General features: G+C 38.0%; 2 protein-coding genes across 4 annotated transcripts in view; one reads left to right on the forward strand and one right to left on the reverse strand.

Moving 5' to 3' along the window:
• Positions 1-1,509, forward strand: LOC124182511. Its single transcript, XM_046569901.1, has 2 exons — positions 1-278; positions 724-1,509. Exons 1-2 carry the CDS (start codon positions 164-166, stop codon positions 897-899), a joined length of 291 nt encoding a protein of 96 aa, XP_046425857.1. The 5' UTR covers positions 1-163; the 3' UTR covers positions 900-1,509.
• Positions 1,148-21,462, reverse strand: part of LOC124182500 (unconventional myosin IC) — a 26,375-nt gene continuing 6,060 nt past the window's right edge. The window contains exons 1-21 of one of the 3 annotated variants that reach the window (XM_046569858.1): positions 12,571-12,693; positions 9,896-9,922; positions 7,586-7,796; positions 7,369-7,484; positions 6,744-6,814; positions 6,125-6,333; positions 5,786-5,968; positions 5,497-5,703; positions 5,158-5,417; positions 4,878-5,047; positions 4,620-4,774; positions 4,403-4,531; positions 4,139-4,292; positions 3,811-4,042; positions 3,490-3,720; positions 3,211-3,370; positions 2,886-3,131; positions 2,591-2,806; positions 2,398-2,498; positions 2,199-2,301; positions 1,148-2,120 (exon numbers count right to left, since the gene is read on the reverse strand). In XM_046569858.1, coding sequence (XP_046425814.1) covers positions 2,106-2,120; positions 2,199-2,301; positions 2,398-2,498; positions 2,591-2,806; positions 2,886-3,131; positions 3,211-3,370; positions 3,490-3,720; positions 3,811-4,042; positions 4,139-4,292; positions 4,403-4,531; positions 4,620-4,774; positions 4,878-5,047; positions 5,158-5,417; positions 5,497-5,703; positions 5,786-5,968; positions 6,125-6,333; positions 6,744-6,814; positions 7,369-7,484; positions 7,586-7,796; positions 9,896-9,900 — 3,174 coding nt within the window. In that variant the 5' untranslated portion in view covers positions 9,901-9,922; positions 12,571-12,693 and the 3' untranslated portion in view covers positions 1,148-2,105. Of the gene's footprint in view, positions 2,121-2,198; positions 2,302-2,397; positions 2,499-2,590; positions 2,807-2,885; positions 3,132-3,210; positions 3,371-3,489; positions 3,721-3,810; positions 4,043-4,138; positions 4,293-4,402; positions 4,532-4,619; positions 4,775-4,877; positions 5,048-5,157; positions 5,418-5,496; positions 5,704-5,785; positions 5,969-6,124; positions 6,334-6,743; positions 6,815-7,368; positions 7,485-7,585; positions 7,797-9,895; positions 9,923-12,339; positions 12,458-12,570; positions 12,694-21,462 lie in introns of those variants that run through there. The other 2 variants (XM_046569859.1, XM_046569861.1) reach the window with 2 other exon arrangements.

Here is a 21,462-nt window from a genome sequence, read left to right on the forward strand (position 1 = left end):
CTTCCGCGAACGAAGGTAACATAATCACGGACCGGGTTTCTCCTATTTTTTCTATCTCCGTGACCGAGAGATTGAGGTTAACCTCAAAATCTGTCGAGTCCTCGTGTTTGAAACACAGTTTGACATTAGAGACTGATCAACAACAAACCTTTAACCGAATAAAATGGCTCAAGGAAAGTTGAAGGTTAAAGCAAAACTGCCAGCTTCCGCTAAGCCAAAGGGCGGCGGTAACAAGAATAATAACAATAACAAAGGTCGACCGATACAGCGCAGAGGAAGTAAGGCTATAACGACGAATCTGTAAACGTTTTACGTATTTATGTACGAACGCGCTTGACTTGAATGTAATTAGTAATTATTGAAGTGCTCGGTACCATTTATCGATGACAATTATCCGAATCCTCATGCGTTAAGTTTTCTAAATCCCAAAAGAGACAATTGTCTTGCCTATCGATCGAGGGGCTATTGTAGAACACTCTTGGGTGTACTCGCTTCTTACTACCTATTTATCCAAAGATTTGTCGGTGAATACCGGGGAGTACCCACGAGTACCGGTGAGTACCAACGAGTCTTTGGATGGATAAGGCACAGTAAGTTGTCAAATAAGGTAGGAGGAAGCTAATATACTCGAGAGTGAATAGCTCCTCGCTATGTATAACAATCACTATCAATTTTACCTCAGCCATGTACAACCTAATCGATGATATTTGTTTACAAATTAAGATGCGCCGGTACGTCCAAAGAAAGCAAAATTCGAGGAACAGAATAAACTGAAGAAAATCATATCGAAAACGGTGAACAAAGCGATGGAACAAGAGTTGAGGCAAAGAGCACTCGGAGGTAAACAATCTCTGACAAAGAAAGAACCGGCTTCGTCGTCAAGCGGACAGAAAAAATAACAGTAAATAATTCACTCTTTCTTTAATCATGGACAATTTACTTGAAATAAAAATGGTGTACGCAATTTCATTGAGAGGTCGTAAAATCGTGTCATTCAATTCAATGGAAAAATCTCCGCTGTAGCTGCATTGAGACTTGTTTTTAAAAGTATCGATTTTCTTACTTGTCGAAGTAATAACTCTTTATTCATAACATGTCCCACGGTATAATTATTGTTATATTATTATATTAATATGTAGTTGTATAATATAATTTTCATATTTACTGGCAGTTGCTTTTTGTACGTCACGTTCTACGCAACGTACATTACTTTTTTTTTTTCATTTCAATTTGTCGATGTCTGTTGTAAAAAGAAAGATAAAGAACCTGTATATAAATAGTTGATATTTCATAACATACATATATATGCATTTTTTGATATTTCGCAGTCAATTCTTTCTTTCCAATATTAACAGTAATCGTAATACTAGTAATAAGAATAATATTAAAGTGGTGTTACAATAGTAAAATGTAGCACTGGATACAGTCGATGGCACTGTAGTTTAAATAATATTAAAGAATATGGCAATCGTGTGTAAGCTGAAACGCTACAGAGGAACACACAGAAAATGAAAAACGAAAAAAATTGTGCTACACAAGAAAACAAAAAAAAAAACTATTAAATGCAATGACGGTAAATACAAACGGAATGAATTCAACAATTTTCACGTAAAATTATTATTTCATTCCTCAGTTCGATAACAGTAGCGTGAACTTATCGAAAATTGTTCCTACATTTTGGTATGCGTATGAAATTTTGATTATGCTGTTGAAATCATATATATATATATATATACTTTTGTATATATGTATGTTCTTTAATTTTATTTTTTTCTGTTATCAACTCTAGAATCTGAATTTATAAAAACTATATCAATTATCGTTCAAATGTTTTTACATGACTATCATACAAGTTTGTCCCGCGCCTATTATGATTCCGCGCCAAGCGCGTCTCTTAACAATATATATATTATATGCTCTCTATAGTTCATACGTAATACTCTTGTTTTCGTTTTAATAAAAAATCACATTAGCTGATGCGCTCTAGCTGCAGGCTTTTGGTTTTACTGCTCGTAAGCATCTGTATCATCTTTCTTCTAATTGTAAGTACATATGATAATCATCGGCCCATGTTCGTGGTTTCTCATCGTTTTTTGCTTGTGCTCTTATGGTGATGCGACCTGGAGAAAAAAAGATTAATAAAAATGAAATGACAAGCTACGAGTTAAACTCAATGCCAATATTCAAACGGCACTCACAACTAGGAGATGTCCACTTTCTCTGTTCTTGCTTATCGCCGGAGTATTTCCTGTTCTGAATTCTATTGTACCTTCCTTGCCACTGACTAGTTTGTGGGAAAGTCTGAAACGGTATATTCGATATTTAAGTAACCGTTACTGGTTGCCAGAAATTGTTGCAGAATCCTTCGCTCAATTTTCGCTGAAAAAATATACTTACAATTCCTCGTTGACGATGCTAAGGATTTTAGGATTCTTTGTTATGTCGATCGCTTTAGTCAGGGCTTCGATTATGTGGGGCAATTCCAGGATCAAATCACCCTGAAATTGTACATCGGTTTGTGTAATTTTGTTTCTAAGGCTATCGTATAAGTGTTCGTAAATAGACTGTGCTCGTTATAATCTCTATATACCTTGTCCTTTTTCAGTTCTGGCGGTATTCTGACAATCAGTAAACTATCAGATTCTCCGGTGACGACCAAACCGCTGATCGATTGATAGGGTAGTCGATGTTTCAATTTGAAGGTCTTTATCGTATCCAGAATGTAAACTGCTTTGTGAGTAAGTATGAGGACTCTGTCCCGAGGCTTGTAACCGTGACGGTCGTATTTCACCACCGGAGTTGCATACTGCGGAAATCGAAAATAAATTTGAGCATAAAAATTTACAAATTACAAGAGGTATCGACCTAACCAGCTGAAATATCACCTTTATAGTTTCATCGCTGGGAAGAATGTTGGTCGTAAATGTTTGTCTCAGAGCATTGAACTCTTCGCCGAGTCGATCCTCCTGGAATCGTGGTCCAACGCTCTTTGCGTACGACTTCTTCTTGTCCTTGAACAAGGTTTCCGCAAGAATCTTGAGCTCAAAGTGCGCCTTGTCTTCTGGCGATAAGGCCAATCTGTAATTTCGAGCCTTCCACCTTCTGTGCATTGGATGCAGTAAATCTGAAGCCTAAGTTTCAACATATATTGAAATTACGTTATGCTCCAAAAAATTGAATCGCAGTCGTTGTATTATTCAGAATATTTACCTCCTGACAAGCGAGCGGGCATGCAGGCCAAGAAGTATCCAAAAGACCTTCCGGAAGATTAGCAGCGAGTCTTCGGAGCCATTGTGCTTTTCCCAGTTCAATGAATGCCATATTTTCTTCATTTGGCGGTCCATTTCGAGTAATGAAACCTTTGATGAACCTAATGAACATATTAAGATTGGAGTTTGAAACATGGTTTCTCACAGCACTTATCAGCTGCAGATAATAATGTAACTCTATCGTTTGTATCCTTTCGTTTCTTTTTTAAGGGAAACGGACCTTCGAATAGTGATGACAGCCTTTCGCCTCTGTTCCGCTTCCCTTTTCGCGAGCCACCTTCGAACGTATTTCTCCAAAACGATAGAGGCATCTCGCATTTCGAGGTATATCCTCCTTTGCTTTCTACCCTTCCATCTGCTTTGAATGATGGCAGCAATATCGTGTTTCTTCTCTTGGAAAGCATCTTCGGTTTCAAACAGAGTCTTGGGTGATCTGATGAACAGCTTCGTGCTAAAAAGAAAAAAAATCCAAACGATTGTTCACGCCCGTTATGTATCCTTGTAATCACTCGGTATTCCTGACTTTCAACTTTTTACTCACTTGCCCATCCTGTATTCGTCATTCTCGTACCCAAGATGGCAGACTAGAGTTTGTACCCCGTCTTTTGCTGCACCGTGATACCTGGGCCAGGTTTCAGGGCAGAGTGCCTTGTAACGTTGCAAAAATTGTTCGTACGGTCTTCTGTAGGCGAATCCGGCTCTCCTAACTCTCAGGTTCTCCATCAAGCCGAGATACTTGACCTGGTGTAGTACTATCTTCTCGTTGAATTGACCTGAAAGAGACATTCACGAAAGCCTTGGTCAGTACTTTTCGACGCTACAAGAAGAGAACCGAAAATCTTAACTAAATATGTCACTGTCAGACTCACCAGCCAACTTGAAGTCATTTGGTTTGATGCAACGGATGTAGGAGGGCTCTTTCCCGAGAAGTATTTCCATCAGATTATTCAAACTGTTTCTAAATTGGGTTATCGCAGTTTCCGGACGTTTCTTACTCGACAAATCTTCCACGTCAAATATAACCTGGGACATAAAGATTGTACGGTTCAACAAGTCGTATGTTTCAACCGGGTTCCATTAAACCAGTCGAGTATCGGATTACGAAGAGGTTTAGGTGAACCTTCGAACAATACCTTGGTTATTGGATTGGTAGTGTGAGACATAACTTCGCGAAGATCCCTGAACAGCAGGTCGTTATTCTTTTCAAGGAAGGTATTTACGTTGTACGTTACTTCTCCAGCGTAATGGACCAATCTGAATTCCTATAAATCGAACAAGGCGTTACAGGCATTGTACCAACTTTCGATCCACTCGATACTTTGGCACAGAGTATTGCACAAAATCACTCACGTCGCGTCCCATTATTTTTTGCGTTTGTATGTCGGATTTCATGTGACTTATGTAGTGCTCGTGGTTGGACAGATGAGTGTGTAATTTTTCAAGGAAGCTCAAATCCGTCGGTTCGCCAGGTCGGAGACATTCCTCGTCGAGCAGGGCAATGATACCTGCGCGTATTCGCAAAGAAAAATTGAATATTACTTGTGAAATTTTGACTGCACAACCAATCGACGGACCTCCGATCCGTAACTACTCGCTAAGAATACCCACCCTTGTGCTTCTCTTCTATCAAATCACAGATTACTTTGTTGTTGAAGTACTTAACGGGCTCCCACTCAATACCCTCCTTAAGGTACTCCTCTTGTTCCGATTTCAGTGTCAGACGAATGAAAAGTTGCTGCAATTTTTCATTGCAGAAGTTTATGCAGAATTGCTCGAAGCTACAGAAATGCGGTAAAAAATGTTCGTTAATCAGTCTCACGGAAACGTTAAATAAACTTGATGATTTGCACGTGCAAGGTAAAAATGGACCGATTTCTCAAAGACTCACCTGTTTTTCTGGAAAATTTCGAATCCATATATATCAAGGATTCCCATAACAACGTTGCGCCGACTGTCCTGCGAATGGAGGGATTTGTTCAGCCTCTTGACCAGCCAGGTGAACAATCGATCATAGACGGCCTTGGCCAGAGCATCGCGGGCGTAGATTGCCAATTCTCTGTTGAGAGGTGAACAGACGACGTCGCCTCGAGCTTCGATAGTGCGACTGGTGAAAGCCTTCGCAAGTTGGACGGCATCGCAGCCCAGCAACTGAAGAGCAAAGGGTCGTTATTATCGAGAGACATTCAAAGCGTCCGATCGGGAGAGTGTGAACATTCGATGACGTTACCGAAGATACAGCTTCGACCGAGGCTGGTTTCAATATTTCAGCGACGCCCTCGGTCTCGGTGAAACCAACGTTTCCCATGTGGAGAACGGAGGCCACGATTTGAAATATGGAGTCCTGTTCGACCTGGTCAAGTTCTATGGTATTCATCGCGTTCGTCACCTCTCGGAACTGGGCGGAGTCATTGATGGATTCGACGTGTCCTTTTGCCTGAAACGGTGAGGAGCAACTGGTCGGTGAAAATGACGGTAACAATGACAGTGACGTCAGAAAAACGGAAAACCGCACTTACGCCGCTGCTGAGGTAGTAATAGGTGTCGAAGTTGCGCTTAAGGAACAGTTTCTGGAGCGTATCCTCATCGGCTCCGGCGAGTAGCTGATAAAATATGTGAAAATTTCGCTCTCCGCTCGACTGATGGACCACTCTCGACTTTTCGAGGAGGTAATTCAGTATGTTACCACCGATCGGGTCACCCTGGTGATGAAAAAGAGCGAACGTGAATATCGGAAACAGTGCGATCGTTGGGAACATTGGGACATGGTCGTTGACCAGTAACTGACGGTGTGTAAAAACAAAAAAAGCCAAAAAAAAAAAGAAAAAAGGAACACATCGTTGGGAACAGCGACGAACCTGGTAGTTGAACTGGATGTCCATGTACTTTCCGAACCTGGACGAATTGTCGTTGCGGTTTGTTTTCGCATTGCCGAATGCTTCGAGGACGGGATTGCTGCCGAGAAGCTTGTCCTTTACTCCCTCGACTTGTTGTTTGTGTCCGGTTGCGGCGGCGATAAATTGCAGGATTTTTTTCGACGCCTCGGTTTTTCCGGAGCCGGATTCTCCTGAAATTTTTCACAACGTTTAGCGCTGTCGTTTAAACCCTAATCGGTCACACGAGGTAAAATTCACCCCAGACGTAATACTTTGCTTCGGAAGTGAGTTTTAAAAATTTTTCAAAAAATATCTAGGTATCGTTCAAGGATCGCAAACAAGCTCTCCCGGTTTTCCTAACCAACATTGATTGTTTAAATATTGCAAAACACCGGCAAAGTGTCACAAATGTCGAAACAAGGCCTTCATTTTGCACGAAGAATGGCACCAAGAGGTTGTCATTGCTACGACCAAGGGACTCTACGAGGACTTTGAAAAGTGTTTGGGGTGAAATTCGCCCAGAGTGACCGATTACGGTTAATCTACCGCGACGTGTGATTCCAGCGATTGAAATCTAATCCATGACGTTATATTATCCAACCTGAGATGAGGATACATTGCTCTCGGTTTTCCTCGGTCAGTGATTGGTAAGCTGTATCCGCTAGGGCGAATCTGGAAATATGAAAAGACAGGTGTTTCAAATGGCACCGTATCCCGGTCTGTCGTAATACGTCGCGTGATTGGCTCGACTTTGTAACGAGGACGAAGTTGGTAACGTTACTGAACCTACGATGGATGTTCGGGAAAAATCATTACTCTTCGCAAGCTTGGAAACGTCTGAAATCCAGCTAATCGATCACAACAAAGATAGAACACGTTAAAATTTTGAAAAACCAACTTCTTGAAAGTCCTTCTGAAATCGTACTATGATTCATTCCACGATCCGTTGTTACGTTAACGTCACCAACTTCAACATGGTTCGACTTTCACTCAAAGAAACGCCGTTCCTCGGTTACCGGTGCATGTGCAGCAACGTGCATGCATGCGATGTACCCATTATCGCGTGACTGTGGAGAGCCAGGAAGATAGCAAGAGCAGGAGGTATTTCCTGGTTATCAAATTACGTTACAAGCCAATTCGCACGTCAAATTATCGTCGTATATGCGAGCACCGGGAATTGTGGGAACGGTCACACGATATTGCGGTTTTGTTTATGCGCTTCTTACATGTGCGGTGGCGCTTCGAAGAAATGGATTTTTTGATAATCCTGGATAGTCTCCGGGGTGTAAATCGGCAAATCCTTGTACGGATTCACCGAGACGAGGACCTGGCCGATGTAGGTCTGAAAAATACCCGCGAAATTTCCAAATTAGATCTCGTCGTCCCGATGATTTTACCAATGAATTATTTCATCGCAAGCGATAACGAAGAGAGCAAACTCACGTAAATCAGGTTCTCTTTGAACCGTTTTCGCAGATTGTCGACGAACGCTGTCTCGCTTTGGAAGTCCTCCAACAGGACAAAGTCCTGGACACCGACTCGGTCCCGCTCGTGAAGTCCTCTCTCCATCGTCCTTACAGGTCTTTGAGATATCGACCTAGATATCGGTGGCGGGGCCGAAACTCCGCCGACTTCCTCTCCGCTATTGTTTTCGCTGAAAGAAATGCACGCACACAATATAAACGACGTGACTAAGTTTTCGGTGTTTCGAGGATTACTTAAATTTCGAAACAAGTATTAATCGTCTGACCAAAAACGATCTACATCTACCTACTTCGGGGAAAAAAAATAAAAGTATAAACTTTGAACGTTCATCGTCATACTTTCTTTGTTATAAATGCGGTGTACTAAAAACAGGGTGGCCGCACGATTGGAAATCCTGGAATAGTCAAGGGATTCTTAATTTGGTGATAGAAGGAACTGAAAATATCAATTTTCCATCATGGGAATTAAAAACGATTTTTTTGAGGTAACTAGATTAGGTTTTTTACGTTGAGAAAATAAATTGGCTTAAACTAACTTTTTTGTACATAATATTTTTCTCAAATTTGAATTGAATTTGAATCGAATATATGTAGAATTAATAAGTTCACCGACTTGGGTTTGAGTAACTTACAATAATTTGAAAAATTTCAGGGAAAACTGGATTTTAGGTCACGAAATTTTCTTCCCCAAATATTCGTGTAAAAGGGAACTTAGTGCCGGATATTTATCGCTCTTTGCGGATGTTTCTGGTCTCTGTAGAAGGAAGCGAAGTGTTTCTTCTTTGTATTCTTTATCAGGCCACAAAGAAAGAAAAACCACCTCAGTGGTTTATTTTATATTTTATATTATACCGTGCAAAACAAGATACGGGATCATAAAATAGTCTTGATAAAGTGTCTCCAGAGAATCATCCTTGTTGTTGCATTCGTAGGCATTGCTGTTTGAAATATTCTAACAGAATTGCAATCGACCCGTCAATTCCGTTCAAGATCTTGAACGAGCAAAGAATTTTTCATTTCATTTCATACGCAGCCTGCTAACAATCGTCCGGTTTCGATTCTATCGTAACGAATTGAAACCAAAGTGGAACGATTGGGTTCCGGCCGAATTCGGATCACTTGCAATTGGATCCTTGTGGCAGCCGTAACAGTGTCAACGTGTAAGAGAACCACGTTCCGATTGCGAGTATGGTTGTTTAAATTTTTTTCAGATCGCAATTGCATAATTTGCATCATTTACATCGTATTTATCGCACCAAGGTAACCCAGAGAGAATCGCGATATCATATTTTCAAATTCTGTCCGATTACCGCTGCGTATCGCTGCTTATCTCGACTCGTTCGCGCCTAGAAATCGCTGGATTTCTGCAGCTTAAAACCGAACATTGATTGAGCAAAGCATGGCGAGTGAAATGTGTTTGAAATTACATTATCAAAAGCAGCGTCGATACTCGTTGATAGAAAAATTGAAAATTTGCAATGCTCCTTATTTTTACATTACGTATATATGTATGTATACATGTATGTATGTATGTGTACGCGAACGACGAATAACAACGTTGTAAAAATATTTTTCCCGGAAAGAAGTGTAATCGGACGTTCAATGAGAAATAACAAGACTACGCTCCGTACCTACTTGATTGTTGAAAGTATAAAATGAACCGATCGGGGGCCAGTTATTTCTTGGCCTTTCAAAAAGTATACCATCATCACAAATTGTCGGACATTGCGGTAGAGTCAGCGTTTAACGACCTTGCAAACTCGCCTGATAAACTCTACTACAGATTAGATACGGAACGTTAGTTGCCGGTATATACGATATATATGCATATACACCTAATCGCTACCTTCGATATATTTTTATTTTTTCCAAACGTGTACCTACGCAAATCAATAGAAGAAATTTTTCAATCTTGCTCTACAGTTTTTCAATTAGATATTAATTAATATTACCATCCATGCGGAAGGAATTTTTATTTTCTTTCATTTTGTCGGAGTATATATGCGAGTGGATGACTATAATTTCATTCAATAATACAACGATACAGGTGCTCTACTCCAAAAATAACACTATCAATTAATCTAGTCGATATTGCGTAGTTTGAGAGAAAAAAAAAAGAAACAAACAAAACTGTGCTACAACAGCGAAGCGTCTGTAACACCTATTATACGAATCAACGAGTTATATTCCTCAGAGTAAATTAATAATTCAACATAATCGTTTGACAAAGCACAAAATATTTCTATACATACATATATGGAACGCTCACCTCATTTCGACGTTATCCTCGTTTCGACTGCGGATGAAAAATGTTTATTATTTTTATCACATCATTTTATTTTTTCATACGGAGTCTTCCGCCGGTTCGACACACCTGCCGGTTGTCGCTTTTACATACGCTTTGACGCTACCGTATATATATATATATATATACGTGTGTATGTATGTATGTGTACTTAGTTCGTATGTAACTTACGTACATAACTCGGAGAGATTACCTCTACGTATACCTTATATACATATATATATATATACGTGACGTTGGATGCCAATAGCAACGCGGAGTGATAAGATGGTGTGTATAAAAATTGATATTGACACGTTCCGTTTTAACTGCGAAACATTTACAACATTCGGTAGTTCGATTGTATTTTTATTGCCCAGAGATTATCGACTGTAATTGAATTTTTCCTAATCTTCGAACATCGAAAATTCGGGTATCACGTGACGAATTTTTATTTTTTTTATTTTTATCTTTATTTTTTATTGTTGAATCATTTTTGCGAAAGAATTTTGTTTTCCAAAGAATGTTTCAATTTATCGATATATTGATATACCCGTCACAAATTATCGCATGAAATGACTAAACTATCGAATTTTTTCTGACAGGCAATTCGGTTTTCTATCTACAGTTGTATCATTGATGCCGTTTTTTTTTGTAATATTCTCCTAATATTACATCGAGAATGAATTTATTTCTTTCCTGTTTATCAAAGTTCGTTATCTTTCGGTTTCCTTAATCTCGCGGCAACGTTTCTCGCGTCTAATCTCGTTTTATGCAAAAAATAATCTAATTGTCGACGGGCCTAATCACGTGTCAACGGTGTTTAGATCATCGATCGTTTAAGCAACGATGAACATTCCTAAGTGTGAAAAATCGTCGGTAGTCGGTACGTCGGGGGCAAATGTGAAATTCGTTTCTAGGCGTGGCTGTTAAAGTTACCAGTGTAATAAAACGATAACGATAACTGATCGTTTTCAATCACTCCAATTAAGTTGTTGAAACTCGGGAGTTTTGTAATGCGGACAGTGATGATATAATCATTCGGACATTTATCGTTTATCAATGCGTACAAGTATATTATCATCATCGAGCCAAATTCCGTCACTAATTGTTAAAACATCGTCCCCAAAAATATCTTCACGCCTAATAAACGTGAACGAGAAACAATATCGATTAAAATCATCGTTCCAATTGGAACGCGAAAAATTGCATTACGTCCGATCAGTGATCGATATAGAGTATTAAGAAAATATTCAACGTCTTTTATGCGAGGAAAAAAACCATAGATTGAATTGAAAAAAAATTTTTTTTTTAAATTAATAATTTATAGACCGGTTAAAACGAAAGGGAAATTAAATATCTTCTCACGACTAGTTTACATCACCGAGAATTGCGTAACTATATACAGACATGCATAATATCCACAAGTTTCACGCACGACTCGAGGAGTCGTCGATAGATTAAAAATTATCGCTTTCCCGACGTTTCCTCAACGCTGCAATTATACAGCCTTATTTAACGGTTACTTTTATACACCTGACAGTGTCATCCGAGGGGCGAAAAAAAAAAGCCAACATTTTATTTTCACTCTCTTCCCTGTTGGTTTCGTTAAATCCTGATATAAAATCCGTGATTTGTTTATATAATGCATAGTTTAAAATGGCGATTTTTAATTTTCTCCACACGCAACCAACGATACCGAAAATATTCATGCAAATTTTCCGCGAACGTCGGTAGTTTCTAAAACGTTTTTTTCTTTTTTTTTCTTTTTTTGTATTTTATTTAACAGAGATCTCGATCGGTGATTGGGATCATTGCATCTGATTGTGATATTCGAGTTACGTAATTCCGGACCGTGGAAATTTCTAGAACCTAGCCGATTGCTAACTGGGCGTCAAATCGCCTTCGATGATCGCCGATAATACATAATAATTGTCGGCAACGTGTCACTCTGATATAAGTCAACTGATAACAAACACACGGTTTCGGTCCGTGACTTCATCGATTGTTATACCCGCTACACATTCTTCTGACCTAATTTTTAACGATTTCGTGTTATACAAAAAAAAATAAAATAAAATAAATAAGTAGATAAACAAATAAATAACCAGAAAACGAATTTACTGAATCTCGGCGATTTCAATAAACACTGCACGCCTCTCGATTCATCGTTTCTAACTCTCCGCAAACTTCTTGTCTTCATTTACCGATTAACCTCGCATACTTAAAACCATATTGTATTACAATGCGTTGACAAAGAATTTAAAAAAACAGACGAAAACTGATTAATCAATAAAACTCGATAAAACAGCTGTTACAAATTCTGTTCACACTTTACAATAATAAAATTAGCAACACCGGCTGGATGAGAATGACGTGGAAAGGGCAAAAGACTCCGAATTATTATTATTATTATATATATTATTAACGTTAGAAGTAATCTCGTTGTAGCGACGTCTTCTGTTTTATTGTTATTATTATTATTATTATTATTGTTGTCGTTGTTGTCGTTGTTATCGTCCTTATTATCTGGTTATTCTTAATTCTCCGCCTTACTGGCTCAATATAGCGGCGAAACGCGAACAGTTGTCGTATATGAAAAAAAAATAAATAAAGAAAGAGAGAAAATGAAGTAAGATTGTAAAATTTTCAAGATCTACCGGTATAAATAATTAACCAGCAGCAGCAACAGCCTCGAGTAGCGAATCGCCGGAGTCGCGAAATCAGACTAACACCTGTCGGCGTCGTCGAGAGCGATCGTCGTGGACGTCGCGTCACCCTGACCAGCGTCCGTCGTCGTCGTCGTTCTTGGTACACCATGTAAGCCGCGATATTCTCACCCCCGCCAAAACGCCGAGGAGATAATTAAATGCAATGTCCGATACTTTTTTTATTTGTACGCGTTTCACGGCAGCAGACGTCGTCGATCGTCGACGGTTTTATCGAATCCCGGATGATTTATTACGCAATATGGCCGCGTTACGGTTTTTAAAAGTGAGAAAGAAGTAAGTTCATGGATAAGTCACGCGGGAAGATAATTGTCAGCGGGTGTGCTAAAAAATATTTCTCTTTCGGGCGGATGGGATGGTTTTGTGGTAAATGTTTATGCCTTTCGAGTTTGCCGAATCCGAAAATTATTTCCATTTCCTTCCGTTACGTACGGTGTTTTTGCAAGATACAAGGTGTTTGCGTAAAGAAAGCGTGACAATGAAAAAAAAAACCACCATTTTAATACAATGAACTAAACAATATTTGTTATAAAATTAAACAAATAATTTCATTACGAAGCGTGCTTGACGTTTCGCGTTCGGTCTTTTTGCCTCTGAAACCTTTTCTTCTTCTCTTTGAATACTTCTTCGAACACGCTTCTGACTTCCATTTTCTGTTTATCTGTTTTGTATTCATTCTCGAGTCTCGCTCTAATACGTATTAATTGGAATTAAGAAATCACTTTTGCATAGGATTTTTATCATCAAGAAGTTATTCGAGGTAAACGGGAGTCTCATTCTAAACGAAACTACAAATACGAGTTCAAGAGAAAACCTGATTTTATGAAATTTTTTTAGTATTTTTTTTTTTCGATTCGAATACGAATACGGTTATACGTAGTAATAAATTCGTTAGATAACTGTTAATGAGGAATAAGGAATTTTTGTCCATTAATGAAATTCCTACAATAACAAATCGCTTAACGATGAGACAGATTTTTTTTTATCCAGCTCGTTAGGCGGTTGAAAAAAGAAAGAAGGAGAAAAAAATCCGATTTGTGTCCGACGGTTACAATTTCAAAAACGATGAATAGACGGTAAAAAATGAGCCACTATTTCTAACAATCAGGCAAGCATTTGTACGATTGTTCTGATCCGAAAATTGTCGAATAATTAACGAGATTTCTCTTAGGTTTGTTAACAACAATACGTTGACAGGTAAAATTCAGTGTTCTAAAATCTCTTTTAATTTTTTAATCGATAAAAATAAGAAAATGGCTTTTCGCAAATTGTACGATATACAGAGAATTTTGTCTAGAGTTGTTTTACAAAAATTGGAGAAAATTGTCAAACGCCACGAAATTATATATATTGGATTGGTGCGATACAAATAAGGTCGCAACTCAACGATCGTCAGCCTCACTGATAATTTGTAATAATTTCCGATAAGTTAATCAATGATGTACGCATACAAATGTGTATGTCGAAGGATGACTCAAACGAATTCCATACGCGAAACGGTAATTAATCATACACAATACGGACTTGACATGCGTGTACGCAGGGGTGGTTTTAAAAAAAAAACGTTTTTTAACCTTTCTTTTTTTTTCTTACGTTAAACCCTTCGCAAAGTTAGTTCTATTGGAAACCGATAACAGCCTCCCGACTTGTACAGTTTTCGCGATATTTCGGTCTGAGTGTTTGAAAAATTCAAACCGGATAAGGCACCTTTTATACCTTTGTTTGAGGCTAAAAACCAACGTTTCGAAGGATACGTAGGAAAAATAACAATTGCGTAAAACACTCCAGTATACGTACAATACCTATAAAACTAATCTACGTATAACGTCCGTTTGAGACGCTGTCGGATTAAATCGAAAATGATGTGTACAACAATTGTACGAATTCACTTGCGACGTTGATAACGACGAGATATTAATTTCGTTACACATATACATATTATACATACATACATATACATAAATCTGCTTCCATGGTTTATTGTACGTATATAGTAAGATATAGGATAAGAAACTGTGTTGTAACAAAAAAAAAGAGGCAGCATTCGTAATGCAGGCACAATCAATTCCATCTGCGCAATTACATATTCATACACGATATTTTGTTGAAAGGTTGAAACGAACGATGTGGAAATTGTGAAATCATTAATAACAATGTATTTCGACAGGATAATAATATTAATATTATTGCTGTGTTATGGTCGAGGTGGAAAACTCGGGAGTGGAAATTTATTTTCGCTAATATGTTACATACTTGTATTACACAAATCGTCGCAACTCTTGTTACTTTTTACTTATTTACGTCATTTTGTTGATCGTCAGACACGTCATTCACGGTTTATCCCCGAGTTGATCAAAGGTCGGTCGGAATGGCAGACAATGAGTATAATTACCAGACGCAATTGATTCTACGCGTGTGTGTAAATTTTCACGAGGTTGAAGTTAGCGGAAGAGAAGAAAGTTGTTAACTTGCAGCGTTAGGATTTTCGGAAATTCGGTTGGTAAATGATAAGAAAAAAAAAAAAAAACAAAAAACACATGTTCTTATTTTGAAAAACCAACTCCTCGAAAGTCGTTCTAAAATTATACAGCGATTTATTCCAGGGAATATATTTTATTTTTATTAAACATTTTTCAATTTCGAATGTTCCGTACAATCGAGTTGAAAAAAGTCTACGAATTTATAGTCCGAAATGTAAAGGATTTTTGCTTCATTACGCTTGACCAAATTTTACATTATACTAAATTAGAGCAAGCTGACTTGCTGTATCAATAAGAACGACGAACAATAATCGATTATTTTTCCTCGTAATCGGTTTTTATTTTTTACTCCCATGAACGACGCAATGCAATATCAATTTATGCGATTAGAGTATCTGTTATTATCATTGTCTTACTTACTAAGATACCTATTAGAAATAAAAAATGAAAGATAAATGAATATTTTCACCTGATATTCAAAAGTATTTTAAATGAAACTGCAAATTATCAAAAACCTTTCCACCATTAAGACTACGTACTGAAATTTACGAAATTTTGGTTCTATATGCATCGTTTGAAAAAAATACGAAGTAATCGATCAATCGATTAATTTTTACCGATTCGATCGAGTCGTGTTCGATTATCTTTAGCTTACTGGCCATTTTTCTCTCGGTACGAACATCTCGTCGTAAAAATTTCGCGGCCTCAAAAAATTCCCCCCCAAAGTTTTCAGAGCCGTCGAGTTATTTGCATTTATACCGACCCTGCGGAGCAATTCCTTCGCGAATTTCTTGCAAATTACGCATGGTGTCTGTGCCTTTTATAAAAACTCGCCGCCTTCGGATGGGTGGACGAACGCCTCGTCAAATTTTCATGGTCTAATTGCGAGGACTCTATGGACCCCGTAACAAGGTAACAACCCTGAAGTTCTCGTTATTATTCCCTTACAAATTGTCCCTCCTCTTCGTCACGACACGTTGCATCGAAATTGTTAAAAATATATAGCAGATTTGCCGCAGAATTTCATTCTACGACGGCTCATTTTCTTCGGAAGGATTATTTTCTTTTTCTACAAAGTCATCGGAGCGGATTTTCATTGTTTTCAGTATCGAATTCGGTACTGTCAATTCTTGATCACGACCGATATCGGTGCAACGTTGTAAAATTGAAAAGAAAAATTCAAAGATATCAAAAAAAAAATCATCGTTCAATGAATTTGTAGAAAATAAAGAATACGTACAATTTCTTGATGTTAGTTAAGAGTTTTGTAATTTATTTTCCAAAGAACGCGATCAAACTTACGCAAAAGGTAATTAAAGGACTTTGAATGACTTCTTCTGTTCGCTCGACAATTTCGACTGAAGAAAAATTACACTCTGTCGGAGATAATATCGCGAAGCATGATTCATGAACTTCGATTTCAAGGATCAGTTTCCGCATCAGACGTCGCCTCGCGTGTGTAAATATAATGACGTGAAAAATGTAATTTGAAAATCCTCTCGGTTAACGGTACGGTCAGTTTGCCGCTGCTGTTGTTATATAGGTATGCATATGGGGCGTTCCATGCCAATTCGACGATTTGACCCCCGATTTTTTACACGAAGTTTCTCTTTTTACCATTTTTAAAAAGAAAAACATATCAATCGACAGAATCTAAAAATCTGAAATAATTCTGAAAAATACTGCGTCATGCATGTGAAAATTGTTTCAAGTTTCAGCAAATTCCTAACGAAAAACCGAGTGGTGAAGGTGAGAGTTGAAACAACGGTGTAAAAATATTGGTAGCTTAATTGAAAAGGTGAAAGGTCAGACCCGGTTTGAGTTGGCACGGAATGCCCCATATACACATCGTGCGCATGGTTACGAGGTGATTCATTCCCCAACAAACGTCTTCGGAGTTCAACAGGCGGATTACGAACTCTCGCGTGACTAACGCTATGCGACACGGAATTAAATGTTGTGCATAAATTTGGCAAACGGCGTTCGTTTTGGCTTTGGGAAATTTCGGCATACTCTGCGGAAATTGCAGTTCTTCACAGCCGCTGATTACCGTCTTCGCTTGTAAATCGCGATCCAATTGAAATCCCGAATTCGAAACGTTCCGAAAGCGCGAAATTCGTTGCAACGTGAGCTATAAATAAAAATGAGTAAATTCGTTTTTCCTGCAATTAATCGAATCCCCCGCATCTTTATCCAATCTCTTCACGTATTATTTCGTCGTTGGGATTGCAGAATAATTGTCCTTCGCTGAAAATCTTTCCCCATCGTCGCCTTTCAATGCTTTCCAACTATCACGTCAATGAGTCACCGTCATTACAGTCAGACGGCGCTGTTTGCGTTTACTTATTTTTACGCAGTGACGTTTCAATTTGTCAATAAGAAAATTTATATACATATTGGGGTAACGTTGAACTTCGTTGTGATATTTTTATTTTTTTTTTTTTTTGTAAAAATATCGATCCGGACTGGATAAATCGAAATGAAAAAACAAAAAAGATTTAGTTGATACGAGTTCTTTGATCGAAGCGATAAGCAAAGCATTAATTATAAACAAAACGGCGGCTTATCGAAAAAAAAATTTCCATTTTCCACCAAAATTTTCCCCTCAATTTGTTTATAAAATGGAAACTATTTATCGGTGAGAAGAAACCTTCGATCGAGGACTGAAAAGTATATTCATAAAGCTTGCGTGAAAATTTGAGAATTCTCGGTTCAACAGTTTCCGAGAAATCTTGCTCAACGTCTTTGCAAATGTTCGCGTAACTTGGAGAACATTTGTCGGATCGACGTGACATTTTCTGTGCACATACTTGAATATACGTAAATTACGAAAATGAAGCAAAAAACATCATTTTAAAAAAAATCCTGACCAGGTATAACCCCTTAAAAAATTAAACCAAAATCGTACCGCTCGATTTAGTTCGTTGTTTTCATCGTTTCTTTCGCTTTTTTTTTTTTCTTTCATTCATTTTAATTCCATTTCCGTCAATCCTTGCTTCTCGTTCGTTCTATTCTCGGTCTCGGTCCTCTAAAAACGGGATCAACCAGTTTGAAGAAGGGATGCATGGCAGGTTCCTTATCCTAATGCGATCCGGTGTCAAAAGCGCGTGGAAATGCGGCTACTGCAGAGCTTCGGTTGTAATATATGTATATGATGATATATATACGATGCAAGTCACGAACACGTACGTGCGCTATATGTATACAATCACCGAATGAGTCACCTGTTTGTTTATTTACGGCAACTCTCTGTATATGCGTTATTCCTACGTCCCTGTTGCTTGTTACTGCAATGGAAAAACGCTTCTCGATCTTTCGGTGCGATCGGCTTGATGCTTCTGCTTCTGCTGCTGCTGCTTTGGCCTCGTTTCATAATTTTTATATCATTAAATTTTAAGCTTGTATGGGACGTACAGTCACGTCGATAAAACACGAGAAAAGAGAGGCTTGAACAGTTCGAACGAAACCGATCCCGTCGAATCTAATTTACAAAACTCTCCGTGATTAAAATATATATATTTTAACACCGAAGTTCAACTTGAAACACTTTATTTATATTAACGATTTCGGAGAAAGTCACATTATGTAAATATGTGACTTAATGACTTGAGCGAAAAATGGGTCATTCTGTTCGTAACCGAATTTCATACCAATCCTCTGGGACGGATTTTTTTTTATCAGCTCGTCGGTTGGTTGGAAAAAAATTTTAGTTACATTTAGCCCTCTGAGTCATTGTGGCAAGTATTCTTACCACCGATTTTGTACCCATTTTTTGTATACTTGGATTTTTTTACGTAATTTATAAGTTTTTGGGGTCGCTGATTACGAATCTGAAATGAGATTTTGAAAATTCAGTACGACGAATCCAATTAGCAGCCCGGAAAATCCCTGCATAGAATTTTTTGATCGTATCCTATGAAATTTGTAATTTTTGTCCACCATATCGGATCTATCACCCTGAATTTTTGAAATCTGATTTCAGATTCGTAATCAGCGATCCAAAAATCATAGAATACCATCTTGTTACAAAAGTTGACCAATAAAAGTTTGGAATAATCCGATTTCTTTGCTCCTTTTGATAAAACCATAGATATTTAAATAGTTAAACTTCACTGTGTGGACATTTTTTCTGCAATCTCAGGGAAATTCTTTTGTTATCGCGATGTAATTTTCACTCAATCTCGTCGCGAGAATTTTTTAACTCGACTGTACGCCGCGCGCATCCTTAAACGAAACTTTAAACGATCCGGCCCTCCGGCAATAATTCCTCGCGCTTTTCTCCGTCGATTCGGCGACTGTGTAATCGCTTAGCTCCGAAAATCAGAGACTCGAGGTCCGAGAAAGTTGTACCTATTATCATCGGACATGCATCATGTCTATGCATGAAATACCTCTAACGGTTCGTCTCACCTTATTGGCTTACTTTTACGCCGCGATAATTTATTTAGCCTTTTCAATCACACGACCGAGGCTTGACTTTATCACTCGGATATCTCCCCGTAAAAAACTTTTCCGCATATAAGCGTTTTTCAAGAAAATCCATGTACTATAATTCGACTTGGAAATTAATGAAAATTTCGATGATTTCCGACAGTAAAATGGACTGAATTTAGTAAGGATTCAAATTTTCTCTAATCTTTTTCTATTCTTCTCCTTTTTTTTTTTTTTTTTTTTATTTTTGTAATATTTCGCGAACCTTGCGATTTTGATTAACCGACGATACGAATTTTCGGTGAACTTCTTTCGTACGCGCGAATCTCGCGAATGAGAAATCATCGCATCAGAGTAAACGAAATACGAAACTCTGTTGCGAAAAATTAGACAAATTCCTGTAAAACAATAGCGATAAAAAACACATCGTACGGTGAATTTCGTTTATTAGAGTTATTCGTAGATCGAATCCGATCGATATATATCCGAGCCTAGAAGCTGACGTACGTCGGGCTCTTTTCTTCTTCGGCATACGTCACGTACCTACTTTTATTGACTGTTAATAATCGTTATCCCTTGTCGTATAACGCGTCAACTCGAAGGCCAAGGTGTTAAGCAACTTCGCTACCTATTCAATTTTCTTTTCTTCTTTTTCTTCTTCTTCTTCACGTACGGAATTTACTGACGCAACTTTTCGAATAACGCGCACTTGTACAGACACTTCGGTACGTATACGTTTCACATCGCAAAATAAACACTCGATCTAATCATCGACGATTCAAGATATCCAAACTCAATAGTTTATAACACGCTTCAACTATGTACCCTACGGATCGTGTTTATTATCAATATTGCGGAGCAAAGACGTCGTTTAATTTCTCCATTATACGCGTGAAAAAATATCATTTAACTCACTATCAAATGTTGCACATCCGGTGTATTTGTTGTTTTTTCTTTCACTTTGAAAATATTTCTCAACACGCGGTTGTTACGAAAACGCGAAAATAACGCGGGCATGCCAAATGTTTTTTTTTTTTTTTTTCTCTGTAAAAAATCATAGGGTAGAAACGAGTGATTAGGATAACGTAGGAAAAATCCTTGGTGAAATAAACAAATGTCACGGTCAACCGTTTATTTATTTATTTATTTTTTTTTTATTTCTAAGATATTATACTCAACCCATCTTGAGATGCTTTTTTTTTTTTTTTTTTGTTTCATTCTTTATCCGCAACTGACAAAGTCGATGTTTAAACCAACTAACATTGATATCGGTTCACGACTCGGAACACAGGCAGGCAGGCAGCTGGGTTTATATTATCGCGAGATACATATTAGAGGAAGTCGCACGTGCTCATTGTGCATTGTATAAGACTTCCGGTTTTCAGACAACGCGTTTACCGCACACGTACAGACACAGACGCGAACGCAGAAAAGAAGAACCGTTAGGCCCGAGAAACTTGTTAACGTGGGACTACATTTTTACTATTCGTTACTGTTTGTTTTTTTTTTTTTTCCAAATTTTTCCTCCTTTCCTTTTGCCGCCCTCTTTCCGTTTCTTTATTTCTTCCGAACCGTGACCGCAGGTCGAATAATTAACGAATGCCAAATTGCGTCTTCCACCAGAATCTTTTGTAACGTAATCGTGGTGCGAGTTTGCGGTACTTCCATAAATTTTACACCCAATTTACCATTCCATTCAGCTGTCTAAAAGAGATATTATTTATGTACTTACACAATTTTTGATTCGTTTAATTTGTGTACTCTGTACTGTAATTATTTCGCAGTTTTATTTGAAATTACATGCGTATTCAAACGTATTACAAATCGATGATTAATCGGTGATTCGGATTGAAAGTATATCATCTAAGCCTTGCAAAGTATTATATATATATATATATATATTATACACAAC

Source organism: Neodiprion fabricii, chromosome 5, assembly GCF_021155785.1.
Source record: "Neodiprion fabricii isolate iyNeoFabr1 chromosome 5, iyNeoFabr1.1, whole genome shotgun sequence".
In the NCBI taxonomy this organism is placed as follows: Eukaryota; Metazoa; Arthropoda; class Insecta; order Hymenoptera; family Diprionidae; genus Neodiprion; species Neodiprion fabricii.